This window comes from Macrobrachium rosenbergii, chromosome 20 (genome assembly GCF_040412425.1).
Source record: "Macrobrachium rosenbergii isolate ZJJX-2024 chromosome 20, ASM4041242v1, whole genome shotgun sequence".
Classification (NCBI taxonomy): Eukaryota; Metazoa; Arthropoda; class Malacostraca; order Decapoda; family Palaemonidae; genus Macrobrachium; species Macrobrachium rosenbergii.
The window spans coordinates 38,113,423-38,135,673 of record NC_089760.1 but is presented as its reverse complement, the minus strand read 5'-3'; the positions used below and the strand labels follow the sequence as shown (position 1 = coordinate 38,135,673).

The 22,251-nt window shown below is 37.5% G+C and overlaps 1 protein-coding gene across 1 annotated transcript in view; it reads left to right on the top strand.

Moving 5' to 3' along the window:
* Window positions 1-11,581: 11,581 nt before the first annotated feature.
* Window positions 11,582-22,251, top strand: part of LOC136849290 (uncharacterized) — a 38,738-nt gene continuing 28,068 nt past the window's right edge. Inside the window, exons 1-2 of the mRNA XM_067122598.1 lie at window positions 11,582-11,619; window positions 12,342-16,891. Coding sequence (XP_066978699.1) covers window positions 13,963-16,891 — 2,929 coding nt within the window. The 5' untranslated portion in view covers window positions 11,582-11,619; window positions 12,342-13,962. The remainder of the gene's footprint in view (window positions 11,620-12,341; window positions 16,892-22,251) is intronic.

The window sequence follows — 22,251 nt, the reverse complement described above, 5'->3', positions numbered from 1 at the left end:
ATACGTATGTCACTACTGATATGTATGATTCATATGCATGGACAAAGAAAAAATTTTTTCATCAAAGAAATAAGGCAATGCTTCGGCTACAGAATGAAAGAATAATGATAAAGAAAAACAAAACTAGTAAGTAATTACAAGTACAAAATGCGCCGAAGTTTCTTCGGTGCAATCGAGTTTTCTGTACAACCGCTACAGCGCATAATAAAGGCCACCGAAAATAGATCTATCTTTCGGTGTTCTCGGTAAAATGCTGTATGAACCACGGCCCGGTGGTGGCCTACCGTATATCGTTGCCAGAAGCACGATTATGGCTAGTTTTAACCTTAAATAAAATAAAAACTACTGAGGCTAGAGGGCTGCAATTTGGTGTTTGATGACTGGAGTGTGGATAATCAACATACCAATTTGCAGCCCTCTAGCCTCAATAGTTTTTAAGTTCCGAGGGCGGACAGAAAAAGTGCAAACGGACAGACAAAGCCGGCGCAATACTTTTTTTTTACAGAGAACTTAAAGAGATAGAGCCAGACAGCATTTTCTAAGGTCATAAATCTTCCATTTTCTCCCATACGACTTCACTGTTATTTGGCAAGGACTTCCCTCAACTGCCAAGTTCTTATAATATGTCACCTGAAAACATCGGATTCCCTCGAGTCTTTGCAGGCCTGAGAGAGAGAGAGAGAGAGAGAGAGAGAGAGAGAGAGAGAGAGAGAGAGAGAGAGAGAGAGAGTGGAAGGTTGGTTTGCTAAGAAGCGGCAAGAAGGAAATTGAATTTCAGGACTTTGTCCAATACTTATATATATATTTTTGCCGGAAAGGTGAAGTCCGGTACCCAAGAGTAAAAGAGAACAAGTAATAGACTTTTCTTTGGACATTCTCTCTTCTTATTTTTCGTTCTTACATTATTCTTTGTAATATTAAATCCATAAAAAAATACTCATTGTAGCATAAGACTTTAATTGGAGAAAGAAATCCAATTTTTTTTAAATACTCATAATAGTATGAGTCTTAAAATGGAAAAACAAATCCACAGTTTTAACTGAACAAATATGGATATATTTTTAAATACACGTGTATAGTTGGCTACAAAATTGTGGATTTGTTTCTCTCTTGAAAACAATAAATGTGCTGTATCGTTCACAGTCATTTGTGATTTAGACATCTTACAAGACGGAGGGGTTTGAAAAATAAGGTAATACAAGATATTCATCTATAAAATTAAGCCGAACAATAAACTGATGGGTTTTATGCCTTGAAGACGCCTAAATATATAATTATTAATTTTCCGTACTCGCTTCACACTTAGTTTTCTGTAAAAGAAAACTATTGTGCCGGCTTTGTTGTCTGTCGGCGCTTTTTTCCACCCGCACTTTTTGCTGTCCGCCCTCAGATCTTAAAACTACTGAAGCTAGAGGGCTGCAAATTGGTATGTTAATCATCCACCCTCCAATCATCAAATACACTAAATTGCAGCCCTCCAGTCTCAGTAGTTTTTATTTTATTAAAGGTTAAATTAGCCATAATCGTGGGTCTGACAACGATAAACGACAGGCCACCACCGGGCTGTTGTTAAAGTTTCATGGGCAGCGGCTCGTGCAACATTATACCGAGACCACCGAAAGACAGATCTATTTTCGATGGCCTTGGTTATACTGTGCGCCGTGGCGGCCGTACAGAAAAACCGACTGCGCCGAAGAAACTTCGGCGCATGTTCTACTTGTTAAATTTTTCAATCATCCTTAGCCTAAACATTTTACCGTCTACTATGAGCCAACAGTTGAGATTCAAGATTTTGCGTTTTTGACTTTGATTCAATAAACAGTGAATGTATAGTATTTTGGATAGATTTTTCTTATATACTACTGATGTTACAAATACTTGAAGGATGTTAAAAATAACACTTAATTTTTTTTTAATCCTAATATAATCATCAAATTCTAACGCGAACTTTATCATTTCAAAGACACTTACTGACGTGTATTCTAATCTGTAATACAATATACTCGTATAAACCCAACAAAGAAAACGGAGAGAGAGAGAGAGAGAGAGAGAGAGAGAGAGAGAGAGAGAGAGAGAGAGAGAGAGAGAGACCTAATGGATAATTTTGACCATCTGGTACCTTTTTCCAGTCACTGACCACAAGCTTTGCCTTTTCGAGATCGGAACATAATATATATATATATATATATATATATATATATATATATATATATATATATATATATATATATATATATATATATTATATATATATATACATTTATGTGTTTATATATAAATATAAATATATATATATTATGTTTTTATATATAAATATAAATATATATTTATATATATATACATATATGTGTTTGTGTGTATATACATATGTAATATTATATATATATATATACATATATGCATAAATATATGTATTATATATATAATATGTATATATATATGTGTTTGTGTGTCTATACATATGTAATATATATATTTATATATATACATACATATATGCATAAATATATGTATGCATATATATATATATATATATATATATATATATATATATATATATATATGTATGCATCGATACCCATCGATACCCATTAACAGGTAGGTGGGCTGGTGCGTGCTTTCCCTCTCCTAGGATCGATCTTAGGACTGACCAAAGCAAAGGAATTAAAAGATCAATAAAAGAATAAAATAAGATAGTAAAATAACACTGACTTAGAACTTAAACGAATGTGGAACCAGAAAATGGCGTTGCAGTGTAGAGGGTCCACACTGCCGATCGCATCCAATAATGGGGGAATTTCCGATGGGGGCCAGCGGCTCCGTTAAAAAGAACTATGGAAGGATATAGGCAATAAAGCCTCAAAGAGAAGCCTTTTCTTCTCGAAGATTTCCTTTTGGACTGTCCGTCCGCCCGTTTTCCTCCTCTTCTTCTTCTTCTTCTTCTTCTTCTTCTTCTTCTTCTTCTTCTTCTTCTTCTTCTTCTTCTTGTTTTGCGTTTTACTTCGTGCCTCTTTCTTCATACTTTTTTTTTATAATGTTTTCTTCATACTTCCTTCTTCCATTCTTTTCTTCGTACTTTTTCTTCAAACTTCTTTCTTCATACTTTTTCTTCAAACTTCTTTCTTCATACTTTTTCTTCAAACTTCTTTCTTCATACTTTTACATACCTCTTTCTTCATACTTTTTTACTCATACTTTTTTATTCTTACTTCTTTCTTCACACTTTTTAATTCATACTTCTTTCTTCATACTTTTTTCACATTTCTTCGACCTTCTTTATGCCTTTTCTTCATCCTTATTCTATGCTGGTTAACCACACTTACTAGAAATCCTCTTCCGGATAAAATGCAGACAAAATTTAAAAAAAAAACTTCATCCATCTTAACCTATTTTTTTTCCTAAATCCAACCTCATCAACGCCATGAAAAGAAAACTAATAAAATAGTTAAACAGATTTACTAAAAAAAAAATCTCTTCCGGACAAAATGCAGACAAAATAAAATCTTTAAAAAAAAACCTTCATCCATCTTAAACTATTTTTTTTTTTTTTCTAAATCCAAACCCATCACCGCCATGAAAAGGAAAAAGATCTATTGTCAATGGCGACGAGATTCAGCCGCTGGAAACCTTCGTTATATTTTCTTCTTCGGGAATATTGGAAAATATCTGTTCGTCCGTAACATTAATGAGATTTTCTAATTAGCTTTCCTGATCTCGCCCAAAATATTTCTCTTCTAGGTTTCGTGTTTACAGCTAGAGAGAGAGAGAGAGAGAGAGAGAGAGAGAGAGAGAGAGAGAGAGATATGGGATACTGGTAACATGAAAAGGAAAACATTTATGTATTACAGTACCATTTACAATGAAACGGAAGCATATAATGAAAACAAGATGACAAAGAAGAAGTGAGAGAGAGAGAGAGAGAGAGAGAGAGAGAGAGAGAGAGAGAGAGAGAGAGAGAGAGAGAGAGAGATCGGATGCTGATAACATGTAAAAGAAATCGGATGTTGATAACATGTAAAAGAAAAGATTTATGTACTATAGTCCTATTTACAATGAAACAGAAGCATAGATAATGAAAACAAGAATACAAAGTGGAAATGAAAACGAGAGAGAGAGAGAGAGAGAGAGAGAGAGAGAGAGAGAGAGAGAGAGAGAGAGAGAGAGAGAGGGATGATGGTAACATGGAAAGAAAACATTTATGTATTACAGTACCATTTACAATGAAACGAAAACATAGATAATGAAAACAAGAAGACAAAGAGGAAATGAAAACGAGAGAGAGAGAGAGAGAGAGAGAGAGAGAGAGAGAGAGAGAGAGAGAGAGAGAGAGACTTGGAATACTTACAACAAGAAAAACGAGAACATTTATTTATTACAATAACATTTACTATGAAAATGGATGAAAATAGTAAAATCAGGTTAACTCATTTACAGAACGAAAACAAGGAAAATAAAAACAAAATGGAAAACTGAAAATGAAAACGAGAAAAATGTGATGTCGAGAATAAGTCGAATTTTCGTCAAAAACGCGAAATATCTTTAGTACGGAGCATATTTTTCTTGAGTGGAAATTTCCACTGAGATTATCTCCAGAATATTCAATACTGTTCAAGGCCCCATAACGATGGATCGTTAACCAGGCATGACATGACCTACGAAATGAAAAAGAGAGGGAAAATATAAGGAAAGGAGAAAGAAAAATGGAAAACTAAAGAACATTAAAGGAAAAATATGGAGAAGTTACACAAGAAGAATAAATAAATATTTGACGAATAACTGGTCATGAGGAATAGGAACTGAAAATGTTATGAGAAGAACTGTGAAAGGGAAAAGAGGCACTGTTGATAAAAATACAAATAAAAAAGAAAATAGGCAAATCTAATCAAAATAAATATTATTTCTAAAGGCGGCTACTTTCAAATACTATCAAATTTCACGATCTAACATTATCTAAAAAAAAAAAAAAACAAGTAAAAATGCGCCGAAGTTTCTTTGCGCAATCGAGTTTTCTGTACAGCCGCTATAGCGTATAAAGGCCACCGAAAATAGATCTATCTTCCGGTGGTCTTGGTATAATGCTGTATGAGCCGCTGCCCATGATACTTTAATCACATCCCAGTGGTGGCCTATCCTATATCGTTACCAGAAGCACGATTATGGCTGAATTTAACCTTAAATAAAATCAAAACTACTCAGGCTAGAGGACTGCAATTTGGTATGTTTGATGACTGGAGGGTGGATGATCAGCGTACCAATTTGCAGCCTTCTAGCCTCAGTAGTTTGTACGATCTGAGGGCGGACAGAAAAAGGGCGGACAGAAAAAAGTGCGGACAGAATAAAGTGCGGACAAAATAAAGTGCAGACAGACTGACAGAGCAGGCATAATAGTTTTCTTTTACAAAAAACTAAGAAAAGATTCTCTAGTTGTCAGTAATATCTCAAAAAGTTTAAACCAGTAAAAATTCGGTAGGAACTTCATTATGTTGTGTAGGAACAAAATTACATGTGCGTTCTATACGGCTGGTTTGAATATATATTTTTATGTGGATTAAACGTATCTGAACGACAACATAATTCAAAAATGACCGGGAATATAATTTTAACAATAATTTTCTTTTTATACATGTAAGACTGCCAGTTTATTGTGCTGCTAAGTGAGCTTAATAAATCGATATAATTTGTTCCATAATTTATCGGGAAATTCACCATAATTAGGCTCTTAATGGAAGCGTAATAACCGTCCTAAATCCAAAATCGATCACGAGAGCAGAGGAATGTTGATATTCATCTATTCATTATTATATTACGTAGAAGTAGATGGTGTTTTATGTGTATCAATACATGAATTGTGTTTTATCTTAATCCCTAAAGGAAGTACTTGGCGCTTCTAAAAAATGAGAAGAATTATGATACAACTAATATATATATATATATATATATATATATATATATATATATATATATATATATATATATAATTACTCATGCTAAGATTCAATGCTGGGATGGGTTTGAGTCTGTAACTGATGATGTATCAACTGCTTCGTAAAATAAAAATTTGGAAACTAACCCATCCCGTCTTATTATACATACTAAGTGAAGCTGTGTATATATATATATATATATATATATATATATATATATATATATATATATATATATATATATATATAATATGTTATATATATGGTGTATATATTATAATATATATATATATATATATATATATATATATATATATATTTTATTCCTTGCAAGACTGCAAGGTCTAAACAACACAGCACCAAAAATGCTTCCACTTCGTTTTGATAACCTGTGAAATATCTGCTTTATCTTCGCCGCCCCCCTAATACAAAATTCGAGAGAGACGTCGCAAGAAAGCATACAAAACTGCTGTTCTATACCTAAACATTCTCTCTCTCTTCTCTCTCTCTCTCTCTCTCTCTCTCTCTCTCTCTCTCTCTCTCTCTCTTAGTTCGAATCAATTGCGAATGAATTATTTATCAATGGAAGCAAAAGAGAAAACAATGCAGCAAGGCGTGAAATTGCTTGTCACTTTTCCGCAGCCCTTTGCGTTCCAACCTTACAGAAACGACTGAAGGACAAAAAAATGCGTGTATACAAAATTTGGTTTGTTTTCAAAGGGTCCATTATTATTCTGCCACTCATCCGTACTTTCACAATATATCCTAGCATTTATGCTCAATAACTGTTGAAGCAAATACAAAACACATATATAATCATGTCCATTATTACAGTGTACACGTATCACAACACACAAACAAACACACACACATATACACATATATTTACATGTACTGTATATACGTATATAATATATATATACATATGTGTGTGTATGTATATAAATGTAAATATATATATGTCTATGTTTGTTTGTTCTGATACGTGTACACTGCAATAATGGACACGATTATATTTTGTTATATATATATATATATATATATATATATATATATATATATATATATATATATATATATATATATATGTATGTATGTGTTTGTCTGTTGTGATATGTGTACACTATAATAATGGACATGATTATATATATATATATATATATATGTGTGTGTGTGTGTGTGTGTATATATATATATATATATATATATATATATATATATATATATATATATATATAATATTAATTTACAGCCATTTCCTTTAACCTGAGGGGCCTCCTGAGAACAGACAAAACAATGACCACACCCACATTCAAAATTTGAACGTGGCATCACAAATGAACCTCCATATTCCTTAAAACTTCCACATTATCATTAACCGTTTCTTACGAGTTCACGGAAGGTTCATCAACAAATGTTTTACCCCAACACAAACTGCGCCAATCACCTGTAGTATTTTGCATTCATTCTTAATGCTCCAGCCCTTTCTAAGTCCTAAACGATACACAAGGTCAAATTTGTTTTTACAAAATGTCAGGCTGGTTCCAAAACCGTGAAAATTCTCAACCAGACAAGATACAACTCTAGACTCATCCTCTTCTCAGACGCAAATGCCATTCCCAGGCAGAGCACGTGCTTACGAGAGTAACAGAGGTGAAAATCAACACTTGACCTCGTATATCCATGAGACATTTTATATCCCGGTTACGTGGATATTTTCGAAGGCGAGAAATGATAACATAAAACAGAACCCCATGCGATCTTTAGCACAAGAGAGAGAGAGAGAGAGAGAGAGAGAGAGAGAGAGAGAGAGAGAGAGAGAGAGAGAGAGAGAGAGAGAGAATCTATATTTCCAATATACATTGAGTATTCTGTAATACGGTCGCCAACAAATACGGTGGTACGCTATAGAAGCATAAAATGGCGACATTCTCAACCATGCATTACAATGCAACAGCTCCGATAGATGAAAATAAAGTGCGACAAAATGGCATTTAAAAAGTATTCACAAACGACTCTTTTAAGAGAGAGAGAGAGAGACCTCTCTTGCGCAGTGCTGACTGAGAAGTGCGAGTTACATCAATTGTACTGCATTAAAGCAATGTCTGTCAATATACGTGTTGAATTTTCTCGTGGGATGACATTGATAGTCTAGGCCTCATAGCCTGCTCCTACTAACCACTCACAAAGCTGTGAGCAGACCCTTTGACTACAAAAGCAAGTCAGCATATTTGCTATACTGCTAAAGTCACTTCTGGTCTTAATTCGAGTTTAAGTCAGTGAGACAGAACTATTTGAGTGAATCTGAATTCTCGTTGCCTGAAACTGAAGAAATTTATTAAGGACAAGATTGACACTGGACGACCACAATTTGTCTAGTTTATATATATATATATATATATATATATATATATATATATATATATATATGATACAGACACAAACACAAGCAGAATGCCGACATGACACAAGCTGTGAAGGAGCCATAAATGGACTTGAATTGCTTTTAACAAAGGCTTCAGCTTAATGTAACGCCACTGTGTTCTTCATGAAAAGATCTTTTTCATGAAATTTTATGTCAGTTTAACGTACTGAGCTGCAGAGATTCCCTCAATGTGAATGTTATGTACACTGATGTTAATGTGTAAAAGATGTACGTATCTAAATTCAAGCCTATCGGATAACAACACGGTATGTAAACTTGAACGAGTATTTTTCGCCCTACTGTTTTATCGTTTTAATTCTTCTAACCTCATAAAACTTGACCGTCACCTCTTTCCTTCAGAAACCTTATCCAACAGAGTGCTTTCTATCTCTGTGGTTCTCAACTTGGGGGGCGCGCCCCCCCCTAGGGGAGGCGTCAACAATTTCCAGGGGAGGCGCGAGCCCTAGGGATAATTTAAAAATTCTTTAATTATATTCTTTATTGTCTTAACAAGAGTGAGGAATTAATATCCAGAAGTTTATAAAATAAAAAAGACAAAAGTATCACCTTACAACGTTAGTTTCCTACAGTCTACTACTCTAGTTAGACTCGTTGGGCTTACCATGTTTTGTAATTATTTACCTCCCTCCTTATCCTTCGAAACCCCTTCTCTTTCTCTTTTTTTTTATTTTCCTTTAATTCTGGGAAGGAATTTTACTCATTGATGCAAGGGGGACGTGGAGGGAAGGACCAACTCCTAGAGGGGGCGTGGTAATAAAAAGCTTAAGAACCACTGTTCTAGCTCATAGGAGCATGAACCACGCCGGAGTCTGCCCTGTTCAAGACTACATTTGACACTCTGCGATAGTCCAGTGCATCGTAAGAATAATTTCCAAGCAAAAGCAAGAAAAGATACCTAAAATGAGTCAACCCTCATCACCAACGAGAAAACAGGATAACCCAAATGGATTTTAATCACTACTTTTCATTTACATTGTGTCTCCCGTTGAATAAATTTTTTCGACCAGGAACCAAAATCTCTTGCTGCCTGACCTCTATGGATGAATATCCCTCCATTAAAACTAAGGTTTGAGAAGCGAGTATATCTAAGATTGCAAACAATATAACAATTTTCAATCAACTCGCCATTCAGGAAGAAATTCCTCTCCAGTTTATACAGTATCAAATCGCCCTCCAATCACTCCCCAGCATTAGACCACATCAAAAAACACTGACCAATTGTTTGACCTCATCCAATGTTTTTTTTTCTTTTGTAAAACAAACAGTGAGGTCAAAGATTTTGCATACCTCTCCTAATTTGTAAAACAACCTTTGTATTTCATGTCTGCAGTATCATCAACAAAAGCAAATCTGTCACTGTAACATCAAGAAAACAATGCGCCCAAGCTTCTTCGGCGCAATCAGGTTTTCTGTACAGCCGCTACAGCGTATAATCACGGCCACCGAAAGTAGATCTATCTTTCGGTGGTCTCGGTATAATGGTGAACGAGCCGTGGCCCATGAAACTTTAACCACGGCTCGGTGGTGGCCTATCCTATATCGTTGCCAGAAGCACGATTATGGCTAACTTTAACCTTAAATACAATAAAAACTGGTGAGGCTAGAGGGCTGCAATTTGGTATGTTTGATGACTGGAGGGTGGATGATCAACATACCAATTTGCAGCCCTCTAGCCTCAATAGTTTTTAAGATCTGACGGCGGACAGAAAAACTGCGGACAGACAAAAGCCGGCACAATAGTTTTCTTTAACAGAAAACTAAAAATGGATAAGGTAATTAAAGAATACTTTATCCATTCTCAAATGCAAACAAACAAAGTCCACATTATCTCCAAGTGGGTAATACAATTAGGAGGAAAATATGTTACAAATTGTTTGCGCCAGATCACACAACTGCTTCGCGCAACAATATACGACAGACTCATCCCACTTTTGTACATCTTATGATAATATTATTAGCCTTCGTGCCTCATCGAATGATTTTACCATGTTTACAAGTTTGGGTGGATTGCTGAGTGTCTCTCTATCAAAAATATTCCTCTTCTTTACCTATTATACATATAACTATACATACATACACACACCCAAATATACTGTGTGTATATATATATATGTATATATATATATATGTATATATATATATATGTATGTGTGTGTGTGTGTGTGTGTGTGTGTGTGTGTGTGTGTGTGTGTGTGTATCGTTTTAAAAGTCTGGATACTTTAGTAGAGTTGATTCTGAAAAACAAAGGATACAAACATGTCTTCCATAAAGCCTTTCGAGCACAAAGAGAGAGAGAGAGAGAGAGAGAGAGAGAGAGAGACAATAAACATGTCTTCAAAAAAGACTCGAGCATAGAGAGAAACAAGTCTTCTAAATAAGGGCTTTCAAGAGAGAGAGAGAGAGAGAGAGAGAGAGAGAGAGAGAGAGAGAGAGAGTGCATGAAAACAATTTTAAACATCCTTTATTACCAAATAAGTAAGCAAATAAATACACGCACCCACATAAAGTGCAGAGGACGAACGAAGCAAGAGGAAGCAACTGTTGATCATGCCACTTGATAGAGGCCACTACAAATTTCAATGTCAAGGACAAAACGGTCCTAACTAAATTCAATGCATTAAATAATTATGCATTTTATTCGAGTCCAGCGAACGTCAGAATTAAATCAGCATTGTTATTACGAGAAGACGGAGTAAATTAAATCTGAATTTGAAAGGACTACCGATCCCAGAAGATCTTATTCAACAAGCAACTCAACAGCGGGTCATAAGTGATGAATGTTTTCTCCTTTACCAGGACGCTGACCCTCTGTTATTAACGGCAGTAAGTGACACTCCTCATAAATAACGCGACCAGTCACCCGGACTGTTGAAATGACAACATGGCAACATATTCCATTAACTACGACAGTAGCGGGTTACATAACAAACAAACAAAACACATGGGAGTCATCAGCTTTTTTTCTAAGAATCCTGCGACAAGCGAAGGTGGTAACTGCTGGGCTAATGGCGATACCATACGATATAAAATAACAAAAATAAAAAATAAAAATTGAAATCATCACGCATATCAGACCAAGAAGACAAAACAAAGCGAAACAAATGAGAATTCTGGGTACCAACACAGAGCGCGCCAGAGTGCCTCGAAAGGGGTATGTGGCACCTACTTTATAACTTCACCATCTGGGGTTGCCCGAACAGACACAGCAGGCGCAGTCTGTGACGCGGCGTACCCTAGGCTGTAACTGAGGTACCCGAACGGCAGAGGGCACAGTGCATTTCATCTACGGAAACATTATTTATTTACTGAAAAAAAGTGTCTAAGTTAGAGATGAATGCGTGATACTTCAGAGCTGAAACTTACTCTGAAGGCTTCGCGTTCCGGAAAACTTAGGAAAAACTGAAGTGAAAACAATTTTTTTCCCTGAAGTGTAACAATTTTTTTTCCTGAAGTGTAAAATTTTTTTTTCTGAAGTGGAAAAAAAATATCAACTCTAAAAAGTAGCATGAAACCGTGACTCGAAATTTGACATTAAGTCCTAAATCCCCTTTAACTCTTCCGATAAAGTATTGCGAGTGAAAAATGACGATTGAATAAAATATGAATTAATCATTCGAACGAATTACCGGCATGAAGCGTACATCGAATAAATAACAAATGAGAGTGTATATATTTCCGCGATTGAAAAGTGACATAATGCATTTATTCTTCTAATGAATAATAATGAAGGTATTATCCTCTGAAAGAACACAACTGCAAATCATCGTTTTTCCAAACCATTAGCCGGTAAAGCTCTGCCTAGGATGATTAATACGTAATATTATCATCCAATCTTTTCGACTAAATTGGAATTTCCAGTTTTTATTTTTTATGAAGCTACAGGTCATCAATCATTTAAGATATTGTATAATAGTGGAAATTCAATATGTTTTTAGGAAAACGCTAATAAGGGACAATATTGTTGGTTACAGGGAAAATATTGATCAAAGCAATAAAACTTAAAATAAAGTGGCCTCTCAAGGAAATACGAGAGTTAAGTGAACAATCGTTAGTGACAAAACGGATATAAAAAAACAGTCCCCTATCATTAAATAACAAGAGAAGAAAAACATTTATAAGTGAACAGAAAATATTTTCATTTCTTGTGAATTTCAAATATTCCACGTTAGAAAACATTGACTTTCTCTTCCTGAAAATCTCAAGAACCGAAACATCTGTTTATCACTGTTGCTTTTCAAATGGAAAACTGATTCTGAAGCAAAGTGAATATCAGTAATCAAATAAAAATAAAGATGAAATCTGCTATTCCTCAAGAATTACTTACAAAGACGCTTCTAATCTAGCAAGCAACAAGTGAACAAAAGAACAAAAGTGAAAGCACAAATCGAGAGAGAGAGAGAGAGATTCCGCGCAAATTCACCATTCGAATAAAGACATGACCACGAACAGTCATCGCGAGGGCTTCTAAGGGCACCAATAGAGCTTCAGTGCCAGAATAATACACCCAACGAGTGGAACGGACTTCATAAGGCTTATTAAGCGGCAGAAAATTTGCAGCGACGTAGATTGCCTCTAATTCTGGAAATAACTTTTTTCGACCGCTGTAAAAAAAAAAAAAAAGAAATTAATACAGAGGTAATTAACTTAAACTCATTGGCCAAAAAGAGTGATAAAAAGTGATTAACGAACACTCGTCTCCATAAAGGATTAATGATTTTCGTTGCCATAAAGGATAAACGGGAGAGAGAGAGAGATTACAGCCATTTAGCACGGGCGACGGAAGGGTACCAGTGAGGGGTTCGGAAATGAAGTGGATGTGGTGAAAAAGGAGACCTTTCTGTAATAAATTTAATTAAAAACTATTTTTTATTTACAGAAGTGCAACTAAACCTTATAATTTCATAGTGAAAGGCAAGAAGGCTGAATAACTAAGTTTGATGATAAAGATGCGATATCCTTTATATATATAATCGCGGTACGCATAATCCAATGAAGAATTAAATATTAACATGAAAGTGGAGTGAAACTGATCTTTAAAATTAATCAAGAACCATTCATCTGTCTTTTACATAAAAACACGCTTCTCTTCTGCCAGCCAGATTTGGAAACACCCATTTTAAACTTGAGGTTATGAAATTAAATTACGGAGGTGAAAAACAAACGAGAATATTTTTCCCTCTAAAACTACTACATAGAGATCTGAATTGTAAATAAGGACGTAAAGCTACCAGTGGAGACTTCCTCACAAACTTTTCTGGTATTCAAATGTCAGTGGAGAGGAAAGAAATATGTGAGAACCTTTACATTATTCACGTTACCATTTATTTATCTGTTTCTGCATATCTGAATATCCAGCTCTTTTCAGAGATCAAACGCGAATTATTTCGATAGAATTCATGCCATCTAAAAACCAGATCAAGCAAAACACGAGTTAGTATTTGAAATTCAACGGAAATAGCTGTGTAAAGAGCATTGCTTATAGATAATATTACACAGAGGACAATCATATCCCCCTCCAACATAAACAAACAAAAAAAAAACGCATTCAGATACAGTGCAGAAGGAAAACAAGATCCCATAAAAGTGAGTAAAATGATCCTCCATTTCATACTGACCCTGACATTGGTAGGAAGCGTTGTGGGAAAAGAACAGCTGTGGGCAATACAGCTGACGACGCAACATGAGGAGGCGGCTGAAGAGGTAGCCAGCGAACTGGGGATGATGGTGATGGGAAAGGTATTCGATGACGTCTTCTTGTTTCGCGGGGAAATGGATAAAGATGAAAGTGGCGGGGAAGGCTCTCCCGGCGATCAGGGAAAGAGCGGCAAACTCCACCATCCTAAGATCTTATGGGCTGAGCAGCAAACTGGACACCGTAGGACATCGCGCTATAAAATAGTTGAAGAAAAAGCAAAAAAGCAGAACGATGAAAAGAGTCCAAGGGCAAAATACATGATGGGACGTCCAACTCCAAGATCTATTCCAAGAAGTAAGAACCACTTTGGAAGAATGCCACGAAATGTTGGGGGGCTAAACCGCAAGCCCCTAAAATCGCCATGGTCTTTTCAAAGGGCCCGTGATCCATTACGATGGCGCCAATGGTACCTTGGTCCAGGTGGTGGGATGCACCTCAATGTTACTAGTCTCTGGGCTGCAGGGATTAGAGGTGGTGGTATAAGTGTTGCCATTCTTGATGATGGTGTGGAATTAACCCATCTCGATCTTGCTCTGAATTATGATCCAGCTGCTTCCTGGGATCTTTTGGATTCAGATCCAGATCCAATGCCTGTGTCCTGGTCTCGCCATGGTACCCAACTTGCAGGCATTATCGCTGCAACACATTTCAATGGCATGTGTGGTATGGGTGTCGCTCCTTGGTCTGGTGTGGGGGCAGTTAGAATGCTTGGATATGTAGTGTATGATGCAGTTGAAGCTGCAGCTCTCTCATATGAAAGAGACCACATAGATGTCTATGTTGCAGCATGGGGACCCGTTGATACTGGAGCTGTTATGGAAGGACCTGGGGTCTTAGCCTCTAGAGCAGTGAGGGAAAGTATTGCACTTGGCCGGAATGGGCTAGGCTCCATATATGTATGGGCATCAGGTAATGGAGGCTACGTGGGTGATGACTGCAATGCTGATGGATATTCAAATTCTGTATACACGCTAACTGTAAGTGGTAGCACAAAGAAAGGGCGGGCTCCTGATTACGCTGAAACCTGTGCTGCCACTTTTGTGTCAACTTACAGTGGAGATGCAGATTCTGAATATAGTGCTGAAGAGCAAATTAATGGTATAGTTACAACTGATTTAGGAGGAGTTTGCACAGATTCTTTCCGTGGTTCTTCAGTTTCAGCAGCTATGGTAGCAGGAGCCTGTGCTCTAGCCCTTGATGCAAATCCTCGGCTTGGGTGGAGAGATATGCAGCACCTTATGGTTGAAGCTGCTACTCCATATAACCCACTACCCTCACAGTGGGACACCAATGGCGTTGGTCGCATGTATTCACATTACTTTGGATTTGGGTCTCTTGACGCAGGAAAAATGGTTGACCTAGCTCGCAACTGGAAAAATGTTCCACCAGCTTTTAGGTGTTATGCTCATTCGCCTCATAAAAATATTACTTTTATTCCAGACGAAACACTAATTCTACCCATCAGTGTCTCAGGTTGCCAAATAGTGCAAGCAGAGCATATTCAAGTAAATATTTCTTTAAGTGCTGACAACAGAGGACAGATAGAAATAGGTCTTAGATCTCCTTCTGGGACTTTTTCTAAGCTTCTACCTCAGCGCCCCTTGGACCTTTCACCCTATGGTATACAAAATCACCCATTGTCATCAGTTCACATGTGGGGTGAAGACCCAAGAGGGATATGGAAAATATATATAACTTACCACAATTCTAGCATTCTTGACCAATTTGGTGGCAAGAAATATGTAACTGTTCCCAACAGGCTGCATTCATGTTCACTGATTGTACATGGGACAGAGATTCCTATTCACCAATCCACTATCTACAATCATCATTACACAGAGACACAACTGTCCCAAATTCTACTCACAAAAAACACAAGTATTGAAATGGAATCAACTGTAGCTGAAATAGATAATTCACCAGTAATAGAAGTGGATCACTGGAGTTCACCTCCAGAGAACAATACAGAAACAACACTATTTCTTTTCTGCAGGGTCCTGACTTCCCTTCCTCACTATGTTACAAATATTCAGTGGCAGACCTCGGGAGGTGAAACTTTCCATGACGCAATCAGGCATCTAAAAGGACATGGACCTCGATCTGGAAAATATCCTTCAGTTTTGACAATAAGGAAAACAGATAATATACAGGGAAATTTTACCTGTAAAGTGTCTTATAATGGTGAGGAATACTCAAAAGATGTCCATATAAACAGCATCTACTCCAGTACACCACATACCACTGAAACTGTACGTGTAGCAGAAGCTGGGAAAGACATCATTCTTCCCTGTGAAAATCTGTCGCCACTCATACGGGGGACATGGACGAAAGATGGTCAACAATTACAGTCATCCTCACGGATGACGATTACTGAGGACCAGTTGTTGATTAAGAACGTCATTCCAGAAGATGCTGGGGTTTATGAGTGTTACAAGAATGCCTCAAGACTCCATTATGCCCACAGGTCTTCCATAACACTCCTGATGGCCAAGGGACCTTCCACCTTGATTCAGTACTATGCAATAGATTCCCATCCACCCATCCCACAAGTGAAACCTCAACCAAGTTGCCCCTCAATTAATATCAGTGAGGAAGAGACGACAGAAACAGACTCTGAATCTCTTACGGTGGATACTCTGGGGCTACCCAAGAAACCGTGCCCACCACCATACAGGCCTGTTGAGGGTCACTGCCTGCTGATAGGGGCAGGGCCAGCAAGACCTTGGCATCAAGCCCGGGAACAGTGCCGCAGGCGGAGGGGAGAACTTCTTGTCGTCCATGATGCTTCACTCATGCTGGCTCTCATTCAGCTACTGCATACCCAAGGTCAGAAACTGATTTTTGTTGTCCGTCTAAAATGGTGCTTTGGAGAACATATAAAGGTACTGTTAACTGTCACAAATACAACACCACACTTTTTGACACTACACAGAAGACCATATTGCATAGACACATCTCAATGCATGTCTTTTTTATATGGTATAATTATAAATATAACAGAAACTCAGACGAAATAGCAACCTGCTTTTTACAGGTCCTAATATCAAATTATAGGAAAATTAATTCTTGAAAATAATTTGCCTTGACCTTGAAATACATCAAAACAGTCATTCTATCTTTCAACAACAGCAGGGTGGGATATGATCTGACAGAATGAATAAGAAAAACATGCAGGGATGAATTACTTTAATTTCTCTGAAGTAATACAGAGTAGTGCATCAACCCGACAAAAAAGACTTGCTGAGAAGTTTAGACCATTCATGACATATACAGTATATATGTGTGTGTGTATATGTGTATGTATGTATATATATATATATATATATATATATATATATATATATATATATATATATATATTATATAATTTATATATATAATATTATTTAAATATATATAATATATGTTTATATACACAAATAATTTTTTATAATATATATATATATATATATATAATATATATATATATAATATATATATATATATAAAGTATGTATGTGTTTACACACAAACAAAATGTAGTTCACAAACAAGCACTGGAAAATACCACTGCAAAGCCTTGGTACAACAAAACGAAAACAATGAGAAACAGAATGAACTTTATTTACAGCATAAATACTATCTAATAATGTCAGGCAGACTATGGGCGCAACTCAATTTGTCTCGTCTCCTGATAACAGGCAATAACGCTCCAATCTCTCCAGTTAGGAGAAGAGTTGCTAGGTACCGCCAGATCTTCCCATGAGCATCATAAAACAGTATAAACCAGGTGCTTTGGATGCTGCGAAATATTGCTTTTTAGTTCATGTTACCTTTAATTCAGCTGATTTATTTCATAATAAATATCTCACAACTATTACCGTTTCTATGACAGTGACTGCTGACGTATGCTAAACTTCTATAACCTCATGCTTGGGACACAACGAAACATAGGTATGCCAGGGTATATATTTGATTAGTACTCTGTAGTGCATCATATGCTGACCTCTGAACAGCAGCTTGAAGGCTTAAAAACAAAAATCTATTTGTCATATATCTCTTTTCAATAAGGATAAACGATGTCCAGTTTATGAATAAATTCCTGTGACTCAAAATCGAAAAATGTAAGAGCGCTCGTGACTTTTAAACGGTGGATCACTAAATATCATTATTTACCCTTTTACGGGAACGAGAAGTATGTGAAACGTTTCGGTATTAAAAGAAAAACGAATAGAGACCTATGTTGTCCCTGGAGGAAAGAAAACAGGTCTTGTGCATTTGCCTTCAGAGAAGTTTGTCTTTTGGTTAAGGGATGTCCATGCGCAAGAATGTTTACATTCCAAACACCACAAAGAACTCGACGTTGAGGTCTATGATAATAGAAGTTACTCGGCGTATTTTTCAATGAAACAACAGATCTAGAAGTTAAAGAGGATTTATATAACGAAAAGACAAAACATCGAGTATTAAGAGTCTTGTATTTCTAAGCTGAATATAACATAAAAAGACTTTGATTCGAATGAAGAAGTAAAGATATATCACTAAGATTATGAACATCTACAATACAAGATACATCAGGAAAAGATAAAATCGTTAATTACCATGATGTGCATGGCGAAAATTAAACAAAATATTCTCCAAATTAATCAGGACCCATCTTTCACACCTGCATTTAGGAGTCAGGACCTATCTTTCACACCTGCATTTAGGAGTCACGACCTATTTTCACGCCTGCATTTAGGAGTCAGGACCTATCTTTCACACCTGCATTTAGGAGTCAGGACCTATCTTTCACGCCTGCATTTAGGAGCCAGGACCTATCTTTCACACCTGCATTTAGGAGTCAGGACCTATCTTTCACGCCAGCACTTAGGAGTCAGCACCTATCTTTTACACCTGCACTTAGGAGCCACGACCTATCTTTCACACCTGCATTTAGGAGTCAGGATCTATCTTTCATACCTGCACTTAGGAGTCAGGACATATCTTTCACACCTGCATTTAGGAGTCAGGACCTATCTTTCATGCCCGCATTTAGGAGTCAGGATCTATCTTTCACACCTGCATTTAGGAGTCAGGACCTATCTTTCACACCTGCATTTAGGAGTCAGGACCTATCTTTCACACCTGCATTTAGGAGTCAGGACCTATCTTTCACACCTGCATTTAGGAGTCAGGACCTATCTTTCACACCTGCATTTAGGAGTCAGGACCTATCTTTCGAACCTGCATTTAGGAGTCAGGACCTATCTTTCACACCTGCATTTAGGAGTCAGGACCTATCTTTCACACCTGCATTTAGGAGTTAGGACCTATCTTTCACACCTGGATTTAGGAGTCAGGACTTATCTTTCACACCTGCACTTAGGAGTCAGGACCTATCTTTCACACCTGCATTTAGGAGTCAGGACATATCTTTCACACCTGCATTTAGGAGTCAGGACCTATCTCTCCCACCTGCATTTAGAAGTCACGACCTATCTTTCACACTTGCACTTAGGAGTCACGACCTATCTTTCACACCTGCATTTAGGAGTCAGGACATATCTTTCACACTTGCACTTAGGAGTCAGGACCTATCTTTCACACCTGCATTTAGGAGTCAGGACCTATCTTTCACACCTGCATTTAGGAGTCAGGATCTATCTTTCACACCTGCATTTAGGAGTCAGGACATATCTTTCACACCTGCATTTAGGAGTCAGGACCTATCTTTCACACTTGCATTTAGGAGTCAGGACCTATCTTTTGAACCTGCATTTAGGAGTCAGGACCTATCTTTCCCACCTGTATTTAGGAGTCAGGACCTATCTTTCACACCTGCATTTAGGAGTCAGGACCTATCTTTCCCGCCTGCATTTAGGAGTCAGGATCTATCTTTCACACTTGCATTTAGTAGTCAGGACCTATCTTTCACGCCTGCGTTTAGGAGTCAGGACCTATCTTTCACACCTGCATTTAGGAGTCAGGATCTCTCTTTCATACCTGCATTTAGGAGTCACGACCTATCTTTCCCACCTGCATTTTGGAGCATTTAGGAGTCAGGACCTATCTTTCACGCCAGCACTTAGGAGTCAGGATCTATCTTTCACACCTGCATTTAGGAGTCAGGATCTATCTTTCACACCTGCATTTAGGAGTCACGACCTATCTTTCCCACCTACATTTAGGAGCCAGGATCTATCACACCTGCATTTAGGAGTCAGGATCTATCTTTCACACCTGCATTTAGGAGTCAGGACCTATCTTTCCCACCTGCATTTAGGAGTCAGGATCTATCTTTCACACCTGCATTTAGGTGTCAGGACCTATCTTTCACACCTGCATTTAGGAGTCAGGACCTATCTTTCACGCCTGCATTTAGGAGTCAGGACCTATCTTTTACGCCTGCATTTAGGAGTCAGGACCTATCTTTCACACCTGCATTTAGGAGTCAGGATCTATCTTTCACACCTGCATTTAGGAGTCAGGACCTATCTTTCCCACCTGCATTTAGGAGTCAGGACCTATCTTTCACACCTGCATTTAGGAGTCACGACCTATCTATCACGCCTGCATTTAGGAGTCACGACCTATCTTTCACGCCTGCATTTAGGAGTCAGGACCTATCTTTCCCATCTGCATTTAGGAGTCAGGACCTATCTTTCACGCCTGCATTTAGGAGTCACGACCTATTTTCACGCCTGCATTTAGGAGTCAGAACCTATCTTTCACACCTGCATTTAGGAGTCAGGACCTATCTTCCACGCCTGCATTTAGGAGTCAGAACCTATCTTTCACACCTGTATTTAGGAGTCAGGACCTATCTTTCACACCTGCATTTAGGAGTCACGACGTATCTATCACGCCTGCATTTAGGAGTCAGGACCTATTTTTCACGCCTGCATTTAGGAGTCAGGATCTATCTTTCACGCCTGCATTTAGGAGTCAGAACCTATTTTCACGCCTGCATTTAGGAGTCAGAACCTATCTTTCACACCTGCATTTAGGAGTCAGGACCTATCTTCCACGCCTGCATTTAGGAGTCAGAATCTATCTTTCACACCTTTATTTAGGAGTCTGGACCTATCTTTCACACCTGCATTTAGGAGTCAGGACCTATCTTTCACGCCTGCATTTAGGAGTCAGAACCTATCTTTCACACCTGCATTTAGGAGTCAGGACCTATCTTTCACGCCTGCATTTAGTAGTCAGAACCTATCTTTCACACCTGCATTTAGGAGTCAGAACCTATCTTTCACACCTGCATTTAGGAGTCAGGACCTATCTTTCACGCCCGCATTTAGGAGTCAGAACCTATCTTTCACACCTGTATTTAGGAGTCAGGACCTATCTTTCACGCCTGCATTTAGGAGTCAGAACCTATCTTTCACACCTGCATTTAGGAGTCAGGACCTGTCTTTCCCACCTGCATTTAGGAGTCAGGACCTATCTTTCACACCTGTATTTAGGAGTCAGGACCTATCTTTCACACCTGCATTTAGGAGTCAGGACCTATCTTTCACGCCTGCATTTAGGAGTCAGGACCTATCTTTCACGCCTGCATTTAGGAGTCAGAACCTATCTTTCACGCCTGCATTTAGGAGTCAGAACCTATCTTTCACACCTGCATTTAGGAGTCAGGACCTATCTTTCACGCCTGCATTTAGGAGTCAGGACCTATATTTCACACCTGGATTTATATATTCATCGTTCTGTCAAGCCTTCTTCGTTTATGCTTAATATACAATTCATCACAAAAAAATCACATGTTTTCCACTTGATTATCACTAAGATATAAGCACAAAAAAATTTATTTCCATCTGTATTCAATTATGTGACCAATTGCTTTAGTATGGAACGACATTGCTGGCTCCAAAAACAGAAGCAAAAAAAAAGTACCTTTACATAAGACAGTAACAAATAAACATTAATAAGATCGACAGGTATTCCAGAGAAAGAAAACCTGAAATTCCGAATTGGTGTCCTTTCTGGCCTCTCCCCCAAAATATAAAGACAACATCCAGGTGAAAAAGTACCATTTGTAGCTTAAATGTAGCAGACGCCTTTGTAAACAGAACAAAACAAAAGTTAATGTAAGGACTCTTGGGGAGCTGAAACGTCCCTTACAATGAAGTTCTTCCACCAGGCCGATAATCAACGTTAATTGCAACATGGAAAAGGTGCACAATTCCGTCCTCTCCTCCCCACGCCTTCTCCTCCTGTCA